At 34.4% G+C, this 18,203-nt stretch overlaps 1 protein-coding gene across 1 annotated transcript in view; it reads left to right on the forward strand.

Annotated features, from left to right (window-relative positions):
- Positions 1-1,786: 1,786 nt before the first annotated feature.
- LOC107705628 (glutamate receptor ionotropic, kainate 1-like) overlaps positions 1,787-18,203 on the forward strand; it is a 19,690-nt gene continuing 3,273 nt past the window's right edge. Inside the window, exons 1-12 of the mRNA XM_016509019.1 lie at positions 1,787-1,913; positions 8,784-8,965; positions 9,613-9,666; positions 10,532-10,749; positions 11,294-11,342; positions 12,946-13,053; positions 13,152-13,193; positions 14,635-14,748; positions 14,820-15,023; positions 15,159-15,382; positions 15,898-15,965; positions 16,824-17,041. Of these exons, the coding sequence (XP_016364505.1) occupies positions 1,787-1,913; positions 8,784-8,965; positions 9,613-9,666; positions 10,532-10,749; positions 11,294-11,342; positions 12,946-13,053; positions 13,152-13,193; positions 14,635-14,748; positions 14,820-15,023; positions 15,159-15,382; positions 15,898-15,965; positions 16,824-17,041 (1,608 nt within the window). The remainder of the gene's footprint in view (positions 1,914-8,783; positions 8,966-9,612; positions 9,667-10,531; positions 10,750-11,293; positions 11,343-12,945; positions 13,054-13,151; positions 13,194-14,634; positions 14,749-14,819; positions 15,024-15,158; positions 15,383-15,897; positions 15,966-16,823; positions 17,042-18,203) is intronic.

Here is an 18,203-nt window from a genome sequence, read left to right on the forward strand (position 1 = left end):
GGCGGGCGGGCGGGGGGGGTAAATGTACTTAATTGTCATGACAATTTTGTCAAAATGTACCTTTTTATGGTCTTAAAATAGGCTCTATTTCCTTAATGAAAATATAATTACTTATTTACTTATGCTTGACATGTTCTTGACAGAATATTCTGTGAGATTCACCTATAAAGTACTTTATGTAAAGCATCACTGTCTGTGATGTTCATGATATGATGAACCAGATGCTGGTATTTCATTCAAAACAATATTTTAACTGCATTAGACTGTTAATATCTCTGTTTGCTGTGTATTTATAATAATAAGAAGAGTATAAGCCTTAAAAACAAAGCATTTTATTGGCCATGAGCGATCAGGTACCCAGAACAGAGACCGAGGCATCTCAGTCTCACACACACACACACACACACACACACACTCTCTCTCTCACACACACACACACACACACACTGGCAGTGATCCAGTGATGTGGGATGTTGAATGAATGGAGGAAACAACTGCATCTTTGTCCTCAGATCCTTTAGCGGTTCACTCACATCGCAGTGGGCTCCATCTCTCCGACACAACACTCACGTCCACAACTCTCACAGCAACAGCCCTCGATCACTTTCAACCGGCACAGTCTCATGATTATATAACACAGACCTGAGGACGATCAGGACGGGTTTCCCCAAAATTCTGAATTTTGCTTCCAGGCCATTTGATTCAAGTGTTATAAGTTAAAACCTAAACTACTTGTTGAAAGCAAATCAGCATATTAGAATGATTTCTGTAGGATCATGTGACACTGAAGACTGGAGTAATGATGCTGAAAATTCAGCTGCGCATCACAGGAATACATTATATTTTACAATATATTCAAATAGAAAACAGTTATTAAATTGTAATAATATATAATTTAATATAATAATAATAATGTCTTTCAAAAACATTTAAAAAATCGTAATTATTCAAAACTTTTGGCGTGAGATTCTGAACTGTAGGTGGTGCTAATAGGTTTGGAGGACTGATCTTGCTATAAGGACTGTTGCTTATTTGAAGATGCATTTGCCTTATTTTTATACGAGATTTCTAATTTACAAAATGGAGCTTTAAGTAGAATATTGTTTATTTTTTGTTGGTTTTACTGGAGTTTCGTTCAGTCAGTGAAATACAGCTTTGTTTCGAGTCAACAGTCTCAAAGACAAACCAAGGTCTTCCGTGTGACACGCAAACATTACAAACACCAAAGCCTGAAATCAATTCATTCCGATTTTTTCCGCTTCATGGTGAATTGTGCAATTTGTCAAAGTCGCGCTTTTGATTGATGCCTTCATTTGATTAGCATCTCATTACCCAAAAGCACCTGCGAAGATGTCAGAGCTGGAGACACGTCTGCCGATGAAGTGCAAATGGCTTGTGAACTTCATGCACGATGATGATTTGAGTGTTTAAGGATCATCAAGTGTTTCTTTCTCTGAAACTGAGCCCAGTTTGTTCTCAAATTCTAATTTGCATGTTGGTGTATGACTGGATGATTATATAATAGGTCAATAGGTCAGATGTTCAAATAATATCTCTCTGCACAAAGGTCCAACTATTTGTGTATTATATTTCTGAAGGGTAAAAATATTACCTCAGTGTTTTGAATGATAAAAACTCTATGTGGGTTCAGATGCATCTGCTCTCTGAACCCGAGAACAGCAAAATCAGATGCATCTGCTCTCTGAACCCGAGAACAGCAAAACTCATCAGAAACTGCTGTAATCAGTTTCTACCGAAGCAGGTCCGAAAGTGGAACGCTTCTCTAATGAAAAGCAGTCCTCATTTGTGCTGCTACATCTCTGCTGGAAGTCACATGAAGGTGAGGATGCTGGAGGAATCTGGCATGTTCAATGTTTCTTGCTTGGCTGCTCAGCCTTACTTTCATCAGAGTTGTAATTTGCTCCCATAATGCTCTGCTGCTTTTGAGGTGATATGTGCCCTATACGCAAATGTCACATTAGAATTTTGAATGAGATCCTTGAGATGACCTCCATCTAGTATTTATAAATAAACAAGAACCGCACATGAACAGGAAAGTTTGAGAAAGGAAAGACTGGTTTTACTGGAAATATTGAACATGAATAAAACAGTTAATTAAATGCAATTAAAAAATTTAATTAAAACAGATGTTTAATTTAATTTAATTTAATTTAATTTAATTTAATTTAATTTAATTTAATTAGAATATACAGTAGAGTTTGAGAAAGGAAAGACTTGTTTTACTGGAAATATTGAAAATGAATAAAACAGTTAATTAAATGCAATAAAAAATTTAATTAAAACAGACGTTTAATTTAATTTAAATTTAATTTTAATTTAAATTTAAATTTAAATTTAAATTAGAATATACAGGAGAGTTTGAGAAAGGAAAGACTTGTTTTACTGGAAATATTGAACATGAATAAAACAGTTAATTAAATGCAATAAAAAATGTAATTAAAACAGATGTTTTTAATTTAATTTAATTTAATTTAATTTAATTTAATTTAATTAGAATATACAGGAGAGTTTGAGAAAGGAAAGAATTGTTTTACTGGAAGTATTACAAAATGAAACAGAAAAATGAAATGTAATTAAAGTGAAAATTGTAAAAAATAATTATAATAAAAAATAAATAGAATTGTAATAGAATTTAATTAAATGAATACATTAATAATTAATTAATTAATATATTATTTTAATTTAATATCAGTTTTGATTATTACCAAATACCAGTGTTGGGGGTAATGCATTACAAGTAACACGAGTTACGTAATCGGATTACTTTTTTTCAAGTAACTAGTAAAGTAACGCATTACTTTTTAATTTACAAGAGAATATCTGAGTTACTTTTATTTCACTTTTGGTGTGAAAAGGCTTTTATATTGACCAAAAATATAACTTTTTTATTTGAAAAACAAACAGGCAAGCCCTGTCCAGATTTTAAAAGTAACGCAAAAGTAACATAACGCATTACTTTCCATAAAAAGTAACTAAGTAACGTAATTAGTTACTTTTTTATGGAGTAACGCAATATTGTAATGCATTACTTTTAAAAGTAACTTTCCCCAACACTGCCAAATACACTTAAATATTAAATATTTAGGCCTACATTTAAGATATATGTATTTGAAATGCATATAAAATGTATATAGGTTCGGATTACACAGTTTTAGCATAAACAAATGTGATTCATATTTGTCAGTCATACATAAATAAAAGAGGTAAGAAACAGGAAAGATTTTTGTATTAGTACTTATAAACTAAATGTGTTTTAAATACGCAATAATCAGGTATTTACATTTATCATCAATAAATCCAATTTCTTTCATTCTCATGCATTTTAACTAATTGAATACACCTAGCCAAATTCTAACCAAATTCTATTCACAATTAACAGATTTTTGCAGATACCAATCAGATTGAATAAATGCATTTTGAAAGTATGATTATTTGAATACAATTGAATAAATGCCAATAGTAAATAATAAACGATGGCATGATTTTTTGAGTGCAAAAATCTTACCTGTTTCATTAAGAGTACGAATGACTGACACAATGCACCACATTAAGTTTATTAGATAGTTTATGTTAAAACTGTTTAATCCAAATGGATGGACATTTTATATGCAGTTCAAATACATAAATCTTAAATGTAGGCCTAAAAATTAGTTTGTGTGTATAAATGAGTTAGCACATGATGTTTTGATGATGATGATTCCAGGCTGATTGATGGGTGTTCGATGGAGCCGCTGGGGTTTCCTGATTATTCAGTGTCAGCAGCGGCTCCATGCTGGTAAACCCAAACAGAGAGCTTTACATCTAGAGGCTTGTGAAACTGGACACTTTGAGGTACTTTCCCAACGGATTTGCTGTTCACGACAGTGTTTGCTAGTTAATCTCGAAATGGTGCATGCAGTGTGTGTTTACAGAGGTGGATTAGCATGTGCACAAGGTGACTTTGAATTTGTAGAGCTTCTGCAGAGTAAAACCTGTAATGGCTTGATTTACTTCTTGGGCATTGGACATTGAGTTGGATTTTGCTTTTGCGTTTTAATTTTTAATTTAAAAGATAAACGAATGTCAACTTTAGGCTGTCCGCATGGTTTCAAACTGGTTGGGATCCAGCACTAAAGTATGATGGTATACTACAGATTACTATATTCATATATCATTGAATGTACAGTATGCTGTTTATTTCAGCACGGCACAAAAGCCATTTTTTCAGCCCTGTCATGAGCACTTGAGTTTGTTGGGCTGTGAGGAGCATTGGCCCTGCAGTCCTGTGAACCTTGACGATGCATTTGTTTCTGATGACATCAGTGACTTTACACACAGCTGTGAAAACCAGGTGCCTTAACCAGTAACCCGGCAACAAGCAGATCAGGACCCCGTCATGGTTGACTTCCTCGCTGCCTGAAGAGAGAAACAGCTCTTATTTAAGCCGGAAATTGAAATAGCATTTAAAGGAATGAAAAAAGGAATGCTATTGTTGCAGAGCTGCTCTGCTTTTATATTCTAATATAATCTGGTTGGTGAAGAATGAACAAGAGAGTTTGTGGTTGCTGTCCTTTCTTTTCTCTTCTATTAAGGGCTCATAGAGGTGGTTATGTATTTCTCACGCTGTATCAAATATTTTAAGTGTCATATATTCAGCTTGAGCTATATATCTGCCATGCACTCTATGGCTTTGTTCAAAAACCTAGTGAGTTTCCTTGCTGTATATTGCCTATATAGGCACTTAGGCAGCAGACTTCTAAGGCAGCATCCTAACTGAAACGGAATACCAAGTGACTTATTTGGAACACCCTAAATAGGGAGCAACTCTAAATATCATACAGATTGCACTTCTCTTGATTTACATAGAGTTTGACAATAGTATGTTGCAAAGCTATTGATGCAACTATAATTAGAATGAAATAGTCAAAATCCATGTTTGCTATATGTGTGTGTGTGTAATTAATAATAAATTATTATTAAAAACACATCTTAATTTTGAAATATTTAAAAATGAATTATTATATATTATATATTATTAAATATAAGTTTTACTACTGAAACTTACTTCTGCCACAGGATAAAAAATAAAAAAGGTAAAAGGTAACTTTTTGTCTCAATTTTATCTCAGAATTGTGAGGGAAAAAAGTCAGAATTGTGAGTTACAAAGTCGCAATTACCTTTTGTAATTTTTTATTTTGTGGCAGAAAAAAAAAGAATTGTGAAGTCTACATTTGGAATTCAGAGAAAAAAAATGCATAATTGCAAGATGTAATTCAAAATTTGCAAGAACAATGTCTGAATTGTGAGATAAAATGTCACAATTATCCTTTAAATATATATATATATATTTTAAATTCCGTAGTGGAAACGAGCTTCCATATTTTACAGATACTTTTTGGTATCAAGTGATTTCTTAGAAGGATTTCCTCACTGAGATCATTGTAATGCATCGTAGGATTGAGTGTCTGATTTCTCAGGTGATGTTGCCAAAATAAGGTATCTTATAAGGCAGCACAATGTACATTTTAGAACAACCTATGATGACTTAAAATGTTGTCTAGGTAGGCAGCTCACTAGGTTTTGGAATGGAAGAACAGTGATAATAATGTTAGAAGTATATTGTTTGATATACAAAGATGCTCAGCTAGTCTGTTTTTTTATATACTGCGAAAGATTATAATATGCATGCTTTTACAAGAAATCTATAGCTGTGTAAACAAATATATAATGCCAATAGTTTATGCAGCATATCATAAGACAGAAAGCATCATTAAAGCAAACATGGCAGCTGAACAGAGACGCTAGTGAAACGATGAAGCTGTCAAGAATGATGAAATGAATTTGAGGTTCCACTGGAACGATTTAAGCATCTGAAGCTTTAGTACATATTTGATTTTCATGCCCTTTTCACATAAGTGGTTCTGCTCGAATAGCCACAGTGAAATGTCATTACCTTGAGCTTACCGACGAGAAAGTCTGTATTTTTATTCGTCCTGTGAGAATGAAATATTCCCACGGAACAGAGCGGCTTCCGGGCGGTGTGGTCTGCTAACCGTAATGAACCCTGGAGTTTATAGGGCTGGATTTGAGCGCCCACACGAGGCTCTCTCAGTGTGAGCATGAAAGGTGCCTCAAAAGGTCATTCACAACCAGAGCCCAGAGGGGAAGCCCTGCCCTCTCGTTCTTTACCTCTCCTCCTTACAATCAATCACAGTCTCTCCAAAAAAAATCAGGCTGAAATTGTTTATTCCAGGTGCTTGCAGCCAATCGCTGATTGTTCCAGAGTTGTCAATTATAAAACAGGCGACGTGCTGATTTGATGTAATTTGTAGGGAACAAGAAAGGGGAACAAAACAACAACTGTTTTGATCAAACATCATAAATGTTAAACAATAGATTTTACTCATATACATCAAACACAAAAATTTTCTAAGACTAAACACAAACTACCATTAAGCCCAGAGTGGAAGCCCTGCCCTCTCGTTCTTTACCTCTCCTCCTTACAATCAATCACAGTCTCTCCAAAAAAAATCAGGCTGAAATTGTTTATTCCAGGTGCTTGCAGCCAATCGCTGATTGTTCCAGAGTTGTCAATTATAAAACAGGCGACGTGCTGATTTGATGTAATTTGTAGGGAACAAGAAAGGGGAACAAAACAACAACTGTTTTGATCAAACATCATAAATGTTAAACAATAGATTTTACTCATATTCATCAAACACAAAAATGTACTAAGACTAAACACAAACTACCATTAGAATGTCCCATTTTATGCAATTGGTCATCAAATTTGGCATAGTTCCATCCATCCACCCATCCATCCATCCATCCACGTATAAAATTGTATAAAAAATATATGATATATATTACTATAATTTATATTTTAAAATATTATAAACCTCTTTGAACTTTAGGTCAAATTTATTGTCACATAGGCACATTTATTGTCTGTGTCTTTGTTAGCAGGTTATTTCTTTCATTTTAAATAATGTGAGCAGATGTACATTATATTTGTTTTAGTTCGTTAGATTAAGGACTGTCATTACGGCCTTTAGTTAGTATTACTCAGTTTGAGGAATGGCAATGTTAACATGTTTGTTTTCATTTGAGCACAGAGTGAAATGATCAATGATGATCAGTTTGCTTTTATATCAATGTAAATGTCGTATGATAAATGATAAATGTCTTTATCTGCATGCTACGGTGGCCGAGAGTACGGTGGCCGAGAGAGCTCAACGCACTGCAAATGAAAAAACAGCAGCAAATTAAGAAAACATCTTCATCAATTTGACAACACATATGCTGCAAATTCTCACAACACAAACAAATACAGAAACGGCTGCAAATACAAAACAAACAAACAAACAAAAACAGAAACACGCTGCAAATATGCACAGACCAAATGTTTAAGGGAAGCACGTTTCTTTGTTTGTGTTCTGAGTATTTGCAGCGCGTTTCTTTATTTGTTTGTGTTGTGAGAATTTGCAGTGCGTTTCTGTATTTGTTTGTGTTGTGAGTATTTGCAGCCGTTTCTGTATTTGTTTGTGTTGTGAGAATTTGCAGCCATTTCTGTATTTGTTTGTGTTGTGAGAATTTGCAGCCAGCTTCTGTATTTGTTTGTGTTGTGAGAATTTGCAGCCGTTTCTGTATTTGTTTGTGTTGTGAGAATTTGCAGCGCATGTGTTATCAAATTGATGAAGATGTTTTTTTAATTTGCTGGTGTTTTTTCTATTTGCATGTATTTTTTTCATTTGCAGTGCGTTGAGCTCTCTCGGCCACCGTAACATGAAATCAACAGTGCTTGTATGTTTTGCATTTGTCATCCCACCGAATGTGTTTTCTTCACATTTTGACCGACAATAATTTGAATATCTTGTGTTCATATACAGATATGCGTGTCTGTTCTGCACTAAAGCAGATTTTGTATTATTTATTTGTTTTGTCATATTTTGGCTGTAGTTGTCATGTGGATTAAAGGTCATTTAAGGATTAGAGACGTTATGACCGAAATCCATGAACTGTTTTGTGCTCATTTTAACCTTCATCTTACACTTAAGGGTCAGACATGTTAATAGAGGATTTTGAAGCATGACTGAAAGTTCAGAGAAAGTCTCTTGAGCTATAGATGACATACATTAAAAGTATAGAGCTATTTGAGACATTGATGAGATCCCAAAAGTCTTTTTTTGTCCCCCTCAGGAGAAGCAACTGGAAAGCAGATCTGAATTTGCTATCTATTTATTGTCATTTATATCTAGGAGACATTTTTAAGATCCTAAAGAGATTTGTGTTCCTGTGAATTACCAAATGTGCATTTTTTTCAGTGCTAAAAGGCTTACTAAAAAGTGTGAACTTAAAATTCTGTGAAAAAAGTCAGAATTTTGAGATATGAACTCACAATTGAGAGTTTATCACGCAATACTGATTTATAAACTTTCAATTCAGACTTTTTTCTTTCCTCAGAATGCTGAATTTACATCTTGAAATCTTGCATTTCTGAGGAAAAATGTCTGAATTAAAAGTTTATAAATCAGTATTGCGAGATAAACTCTCAGTTGTGAGTTTAGATTTTGCAATTAATGTGCTACATTTTATTTCATGACTAAAAATAACTGTTTTTATTTGAAACCTTTCTAAGATTATACTTGTGTTAACTGTCACATTTGCTTAATAAAAGTATTAATTTCTTAAAAAATAAATAAAAAAAACTTACTGACCCCAGACTTTTGAATGGAAGTGCATTTCTCTAATCTATGCTGATTTTGTCTGTGTAATATTTTTAGGGCTAATTCGTCTTCAGGAGCTGATAAAGGCTCCGTCTCGCTACAGCATCAAGATCAAAATCCGACAGTTACCGATGGGAAGTAAAGACGCTCGGCCGCTTCTTAAAGAGATGAAGAAGGGGAAAGAGTTTTGTGTCATCTTTGACTGCTCGTACCAGACCGCAGCAGACGTCCTCAAACAGGTAACACACCAGGAACTCAATTGAGATCGCCTTTCAAACTCCAATTCAGTTTTTAAATTCATTTAATGAATTTAAATGAATGTAATTTGAATTTTGAATATGAGTGTAATTGTTCACGGGAAAAGCAAAGTTTGTAAAGACAAGCCTTGTTTGAAAGTTCTGAAAAAAGTTTTGAAGTAAAATATATGGGCTGTTTGTTTCCTAAAACACAAGACCTGTCCTGTATTTGATATTGAGATATTGTTATATTACTCCATAATAATCTGATGTCATGCACTGACATACTGCACAATACTGTGTTACAGCAATAAAAAATACTAATCCCTAAACTAAATCCCCATCAGTTGTGATGCATTTGATGGTTTCATTTTGTTTTTAAAAACATTTCTTGATGTATTTTCTAAGAGATACAGATATGCTTTATTTCAGTGTTTTGATTTCAGGTCTCTAGATATTGAACGCACGCATCCCGTTACAGCAGACCATTTACTCAACCTAACTAACACTGGGAATGAGGAAAAGAATGATTACAAATGATGTGAAAGGCTGAGAAAATCAAATCTGTGGGATATGTGTTCATACTGTAATATGAGTGATGTATTGTGCAGATGGAGATTTAACATGTTCTCTCTCTCTTTCTGTTGTAGCTGTTGTCTATGGGCATGATGACTGAATACTACCATTTCTTCTTTACCACGCTGGTGAGTTTTGTATATGGTTTCTTTGAGATTTTCTTTGGTTCTGTCTAGGGTTGCAAAAAGGTGAAACATTTCCAGTAAATTTCGGAAACATTCCAGAAATTTTGGAAACTTTCCAGGATTTTTTTTAATATTCCAGGGATTTTTGGAAAGTTTCCGGAAATGTTCCACCCCTTTGCAACCCTAGTTCTGTCATTGGTTTGATTGGAAATTTCAACAAGGTTTGTTCTGCTGATTTGCATTTTGTTTTTAGTCAATAAAGTGCTGCAGGGTTGACTTATTTTTTTGTAGGCCAATCTGGAAATTCACATCTCTCTGGTTCCCTCAACAAAAACACAATAGGATTTTTCCATTGCCTTTTGGATTATTGCAGAAAATAAGCTCTGGGACCAACAAAAGTTTATGATTCTTGCGTGTTTTGTTCATCATGATAATCTTCACAACTATTATGAATTCTGAAGCCTAATTGCAATAGCCAGAATTAAAAAGCTAAACATAGGCTATAAACAAACTTCACCACGATCACACCACCAATTAAGCTTCAACAGCTCTATCAGTCTTTATTTAAAAAGTTTTTTTTTAAAATCCCAAGGTCGTATTTGCTGATGTATTTTATGTCATAGAATAAAACTTGAAAATATTTTGAGCTTGTGTTAACCACAAACTTTATTTCAGGCATTTAACTAAAAACCCATTGACTTGTTTGTTTCTGAGTTTAGGCCTACAAAAATATATCATGCCTATCGTGCTCTATAGCTAGAAACCAAGCAGCATTTTAAAGGGGTCATATGATGCGATTTCAATGTTTCCTTTCTCTTTGAATCTATTGTTAAACTTCATATATTGATGTAACTTTGACACACTTCAGGATCTGTTTGCGTTGGACCTGGAGCCGTACCGATACAGTGGCGTGAACATGACGGGTTTCCGTCTGCTCAACATCGTCAACCCTCATGTGGCGTCAGTGGTGGAGAAATGGTCCATGGAGCGACTGCAGGCTCCACCCAAACCCGAGACCGGCCTGCTGGATGGAATGATGACAGTCTGTCCATCCTCTTTTCCTTTATGTATACACTCTTACAAATAGTTTGCAAAAGAGGGTTTTAGAAGAACGATTTAAGGTTCCCCAAGGAACCTTTTAGTGAACAGTTCTTAAAATAACAATTTTTTTCTTAATTTGAAGAGCATTTTTTTTAAACTGTGAAGAACTTCTTTCCACTTTAAACAACCTTGGAAAGGTTCCATGGATGTTACAGGTTCTTCAGGAAACCATCAAATGCCAGTAAAGAACCTTTATTTTCAAGACTGATATGAAAATAAAGGTTCTTTATTGGCATCAATAGCTTTCAGTGAATAGTATGGTTTTACATGTTAAAAAAAACATGATATTTCCATAGTAAAACATCTCCACAGAATAGTTTTACCATAGCACTTGATCAAAAGAGAAAAATAGTCTCTGATTTGAGTATCTGCTTTATCTGTTGTCTTACTGTGCATCGATTAAGCCAAGTCATTTATTTCTATACTGCTTTATACAATACAGACTCTTTCAAAGTAGCTTGTTTTTCCAATAATTTTAGTTTGTCTTTTTATTTCAGATTACAAAAATGACATTCAATTTTCATTCCAGTGCACTACAGATATGTCAAAAGGAATCACTTTCACTGAACTCGTTGTTGGTTAACGCATCTCTGAAGTTGATAGATGACTTGGCTTCTTGACCACAGTTGATGATGATCTCAAATTCTTGAACTTAGTGAGCTTGAATAGGACAGTTAATACAGTCTACATTAAGCACTACTGAGTCTGGTGTGTTTAATCTTGCATGCTTTTGGTAATTGGAGCTCACTGTATGAGTGATCTGAGCAGGACGTGAGAGAAAGAAAGGCTCAAGTGAGATTTACACTAGAGAATAATCACTAAGAGAATAAGAACAAATCTGGACAAAGGTCATGTGACCTCAGTATATGAAGCGAGTCTGAGCTCCACTACTGTATGTGAAGATTAAGAATGCTATCCACCCCGTTTTAGTTCTTAAAGAACAGCAAATTAAAGAAATAATCCACTGGATTTGCACACGAGGCTTTAGAGAATGTCTGTTGACTATATGAGTGCTGCATCCTCATAAATTCACATGTTCTGGGTGAAAGATCCACTGAATCATGTGTTGGACAGAGACCATTCAGACTGAACTCACATATTCACTCTGTGAGCTTGATTATAGAGTCCATTTACTAACAACTCCTTGCAGAACCCAGCTGATCTATTGCTCTGGGCACTTCTGTTGATCAAGCGACTATTAATAATTTCTCTTAGCTATTTGTCACTGGATGAATGGGGCTGTATAACATTATGTAATATTAAACCCCTTTATATTTTTGAGTAAATTATTTGATTAATTTGTTGAGATGTTGTTGAGGGTGTTTTTCTTATTATACAATTGGGTTAATATGGGGTTTGTAGCAATGCCTTTGGGAACGGATGCTTTGCTCAAGGTCCTTAAACTAAAAAGTGTTTGTTAGGAAAAAAAATTGTAATGCATTTAATTTATTATTATTATTTTTTTAAATCATTAAATTAATAATAATCGTATTTAATAAATATATTTATTTATTTAATATAAATACAAGGTGTTTGTTAGAAAATATTTAAATGTTTTATATAATGTTCTATAATAAATAAATAAAACTTATAAAATACATTAATCTTATTCTTATTTCATTAATTAATGTATTTAATTTATTTATTTAGAAATAATTTAATAAAAATAGAATAATAACAGAAATTTAAAAAATAATTACATCTTTTTATAATAAATAAATGAATAAATAAATAAATATAATATAATATAATTACTTATTTTTATTTATTTATTTAATGCTGTGGCACTGTGGGTATGTAAGTGTTGTTGCTTCATGGGCTCCCAGGTTTGAGTCTGATCTGGGTTATTTTGTCACATATCTCATTCCCTCTCTCTCACTTTTACTTTGCTGTCTGCACTTTACTGTACTATTAAAATAATGGCAGATAGCGTCCCAAAACACATAACAACGTGTGTAAGCTAATAGATCAATGAAAAGTTGGAAACTCTGGGCTGAGCATTCATTTAACACATTCTCAGCTAATGATGACGATAATGCTGCATCTGGCCTCTAAAGTGAGACTCAGAATAAAAGCAAATGAGCAATCAGAGTTTTATCATCTCTGTCTTCATTATGACACCCTCATGTTTAATCTAGACGCCTGTTCTGGAATAAAATCAGATCTCTTGTCTTCTTTTAGGCTCAGTGGAACGGACTGACCGGACAGATCATCATAAACAAGACGGACGGCCTGAGGAAAGACTTCGATCTCGACATCATCAGTCTGAAAGAGGATGGGATGGAAAAGGTAAAATCAGAAAATAATTCTGTTTGCATGATCTGCATCTGTCTAAACCAATATCTGTCATGCATGTCAAATCTGGGCTTTTGTTTCCTTTTCACAAGCTGTTTATGGAAAGTGGTCGCTTTAACAAAGTATGGAAGAAGGTTTGTATTGAATGTCAGAAATGTGACGTTTAAGTCCCTTTTCCCCTTGCAAAACATACCATGGTATTGAATGACACTATGTTATTTACTATGTTAAAAACAGTATTACCATGGTACTTTTTCCATCTATGACCCTCAACCTGCTGACACCTCTTGTGCTGGTTTCTAGATATTATTTATGTCTTATATCCTCATGTTGGCAGATTCATGGCTTAGTTACGGATTATACTTAGTTTTACCACTTATTTATAATTGCATTAAATAAACGTAATTTATTTCCTTCTCTAATGCTGTCAAACTCTCAGCGGGTGACTCCAAACCAAACGCAATATAAAGCAGCTAAGAGCTCTGCATCTATTTATGAAATATCACATCACTCATAGAGGCAACAATGCAGAGAGCTCATTTTATAAAACATCTGTTTATGAGCACTAATCGCATGCCAAGTGCTCAGTTTGAGGACTCTCTCCTAATGCATATTTTACAACTCTCTCCGTGACAACAGCTATCAGACAGAGGTGACGTAGCGTAGCGAATGAAGCTACTATGGTGCACAGAAACACACAGAGACCATCTCAGAGGAGTTACTGCTTCTGATGTCTTTCAGTGGCTTTACATTAATTGGTCATGTAAAAGAAGGCACTGATAGAGCACTTGCTTTTGCACATTAATATATGTGGTAGTTTACTTTCTAGATGCATTTTCTCTTCAATAAAGCACTATTCCTGTGCTCCACTAGTAATGCAGCATATGCATTTATTCCTGTTTCCCCTTAATCCTTTAGTTTTGTTTTGTTTGCCGTATTAGACCTAAAGCTAAAGTGAGTCATTTCTGTGCATTATCTATCTATCTATCTATCTATCTATCTATCTGTCTGTCTGTCTGTCTGTCTGTCTGTCTATCTATCTATCTATCGTTCTTTTTATCTATCTATCTATCTATCGTTATTTTTATCATTCTATCTATCTATCTATCTATCTATCTATCGTTCTTTTTATCTATCTATCTATCTATCTATCTATCTATCTATCTATCTATCTTTTTATCCATCCATCCATCCATCGTTCTGTCTATCGTTCATAACTTACTAATTATTTTATTACTAACAAATAATTTTCAGTTATATTTGAATGAAGATGACGTGTTTTTGTTGAGTTTATTAATCTCTCTTTTTTTTTTTACTGTTTTTTAATAGTTTTAGTTTTAGTTAACAATAACATGTTTTAAACCACAGACATATCAATATTGTACACACATTTCTCTCTGGTCATCTTTTACTCCTGCTCATGTCACCCGTTTGACTCATGATGACATGAGGATGAGTAAATGACAGATATTTCATTTTGGGCTGTATTATTCTCTTAATCTGTCCTCTGGAATCAACTCTGTTCAGAATAAGAATGATTCAATTTTTTGTTTATGTGGTTCTGCATCTGTTTAGATCGGTGTGTGGAACTCAAACACTGGCCTTAACCTGACAGACAGCAATAAAGACAAAAACACCAACGTGACGGACTCCATGGCCAACCGCACGCTCATCGTCACCACAATTCTGGTAGCAATCAACCAATGCAGAACATCAGCTAGACCATCCACCTGCAACTAATAATACTTTTGCCCCTGCAGGAAAACCCATATGTGATGTACAAGAAGTCAGATAAGCCGCTGTATGGGAACGACCGGTTTGAAGGCTACTGTTTGGATCTCCTGAAGGAGTTGTCCAACATCCTGGGCTTCTCCTATGAAGTCAAACTGGTGTCTGATGGGAAATATGGAGCTCAGAATGACAAAGGAGAATGGAATGGCATGGTCCAAGAGCTGATCGATCATGTAAGTCCAACTTTCTAGGTTTAATTATAAGTTTTCTGGCTGATCTGTATGCTAGTTTCCTCATCAAGTAATTTTATGTGGTCTTAAAGAGTCAAGCGAGTTCCCCTGTATAAATTCTCACTGGCTTCATTACAGGTGGCAGATTTGGCCGTGGCACCACTCACCATTACTTACGTGCGAGAGAAAGTCATCGATTTTTCTAAGCCCTTCATGACCCTGGGAATCTCTATCCTCTACCACAAACCCAATGGCACCAATCCAGGTGTCTTCTCCTTCCTGAATCCGCTCTCTCCGGACATCTGGATGTACGTGCTGCTGGCCTGCCTCGGGGTCAGCTGTGTGCTGTTCGTCATTGCCAGGTAAAATCCATTTCAACCCATTTTAACCTTTAGATTGGATTCAGTTCTTCCAGTTGGATCAATTTTAATGCTTTTATTATGCCTTGTTGGATTGCGGTTAATTAGCTCTTGTTTTACTGCCCAACAGTAATAGCTCAAAAACACAGTCTTGGCCAGCTCATTTTAATTAAAATGCAAATGTGTTTTCATTTAGCAAATTTATATATTTTTTTAACTCATACTTCTTTCTGAGCATTTGCAGCTAAAATAGGACTTTTAGTGAAGTTATCGTTTTTGGCTGACACTCTAAAAACACGTTTTGGCTAAAAAAAAAAATAAAAAAAAATAAAAAAAACCGTTTGCATGAATCTTTTTATGTTATGATAACCTCTAATGAAATCATGTTCAACCAATAAATTACATTGAGTTAGAGGAACTTTGATAACTGTTCCAACTAATTTCAACATAAATAGCTAAGCCCTTCATGACCCTGGGAATCTCTATCCTCTACCACAAACCCAATGGCACCAATCCAGGTGTCTTCTCCTTCCTGAATCCGCTCTCTCCGGACATCTGGATGTACGTGCTGCTGGCCTGCCTCGGGGTCAGCTGTGTGCTGTTCGTCATTGAAAAAAAAAAACAGTTTGCATGAATATTTTTATGTTATGATAACCTCTAATGAAATCATGTTCAACCAATAAATTACATTGAGTTAGAGGAACTTTGATAACTGTTCCAACTAATTTCAACATAAATAGCTATATAAATAGTTATCTCTACCTGATTTGTTTGCATAAATTAGTGTATTTAGGTTGATTCAGTGATGTTAAATAATATTGACTGAATAAAAGTAGTTAATTTAAATGTTACCAGCTTTTATTCTGCATTTTACTTTTATCTTTATTTTACTTTGTATTTTAGTTTTTTAACATTTATTTAAATAATTTTTATTTTTGGGATTTGTGAACACATAAGTAAAAACACAATAATTGTAAAAAAAAAAAAAAAAACCTGAAAAAAAATCCTGATTTTTTTCAGCTGTTTATTTAGCATAAATGCAAATGTGTTTTCATTTAGCAAATTTATATATTTTTTTAACTCATACTTCTTTCTGAGCATTTGCAGCTAAAATAGGACTTTTAGTGAAGTTATCGTTTTTGGCTGACACTCTAAAAACACGTTTTGGCTAAAAAAAAAAATAAAAAAAAATAAAAAAAACCGTTTGCATGAATCTTTTTATGTTATGATAACCTCTAATGAAATCATGTTCAACCAATAAATTACATTGAGTTAGAGGAACTTTGATAACTGTTCCAACTAATTTCAACATAACTAGCTATATAAATAGTTATTTCTACCTGATTTGTTTGCATATATTAGTGTATTCTGAAAAAATATCCTGATTTTTTTCAGCATTTTTAACCATTCGCTTGTTAACTGGTTGAACATTTCTCGTGGTCAGGATCGGAGTTGATGCCTAAGGCTTTGTCCACCAGGATTGTTGGAGGTATCTGGTGGTTCTTCACCCTCATCATCATCTCGTCCTACACGGCTAACCTGGCCGCCTTCCTCACCGTGGAGCGAATGGATTCGCCCATAGACTCGGCCGATGATCTGGCCAAACAGACCAAGATTGAGTATGGCGCCGTGAGGGACGGGTCCACTATGACTTTCTTTAAGGTTTGGCAACTCGCTTTGATATTGTATTATTATTAGTCTCTACAAGCAAAAATTCAGCCTGTTTAACATTTCATGCAACATATGGGTGTTTTGTGATACGTTTATTTGGCATTGAATTTAGACAGGTGGTTTGAGGTTTGACGGGAGAACAGCAGTTACTCCTCCAGACACGAGATCTGTGATTTTACAAGCACACGGACCTCAGCCAGCGGGAAATACATGTACAGAGCGAATTAAAGCAGCTTATAGAGAAAGAGAGCGTTATATGGACACCTGTCACAGCACTGATCTAAACCAGCAAAGCAAAGAAGGATTGCATGGCAGAAATAAGACATAAGCACAGGGAATCCTGTAGAAAGATCAGCATACTGTACATTTATTCACAGCTATAACATGAATTTTGGCAGAAGAAACCCTTGAAATTTGCACTATTGCTGTAAATAATTTCATGTGGTTTTTGGAAGTAGCGATTATGAATATTCTCCTATAGAAAACAATAGTTTTGGCTCTTTATAAAATGAATAGTTCTAGTCCTGGATGCTGATTGGTGTATATCAACTATATCAGAAACAGCTTAGTTTACCTGTCATCAATAGATCTACTTATGAATCTTTAAGTATCTGATAAATAAAATAACATTTAAAAAAATACTTAAATATAAAATTCAGCCTCTCTTGTCTTATTTCTTAATTAGATGATCAAACATTCAAAACTGTAAAAGTCAAGTCAAATCAAGCCTTTATTTATACAGCGCTTAATACAATACAGATTGTGTGCTGATAATAGAAAACAGCCAGTTTATCAGTTAAAGTCGGTTCATCGTTGATTCAGTGATGTCATAATCCAGCTCAGTTCAGTTCTCTTCAAATAGTGTCTGCGCAATCAAGTCAACAATATTCCAGAAATTGTTGATATACTCATAAAAACAAAGAAAGATTTTTAATGATTAATAGTTCTTTTATCATGTGTGTTGCTGAAATTTAATAAAATCAATAAACCACTTAAAGGTGACATATCATGAAAATCTGACTTTTACAGGTGTTAAGTGCTATAATCAGGTCCCCAGTGCATCTACCAACCAAGGAAACGTGAAAAAGATTAACCCAATCACTTTGTTTTGGGAAGCCTTTTTCTGCATGGGTCTGAGAAAACGAGCGCGTCT

Source organism: Sinocyclocheilus rhinocerous, unplaced genomic scaffold (genome assembly GCF_001515625.1).
Source record: "Sinocyclocheilus rhinocerous isolate Xijiao unplaced genomic scaffold, SAMN03320098_v1.1 scaffold1616, whole genome shotgun sequence".
NCBI classification, from domain to species: domain Eukaryota; kingdom Metazoa; phylum Chordata; class Actinopteri; order Cypriniformes; family Cyprinidae; genus Sinocyclocheilus; species Sinocyclocheilus rhinocerous.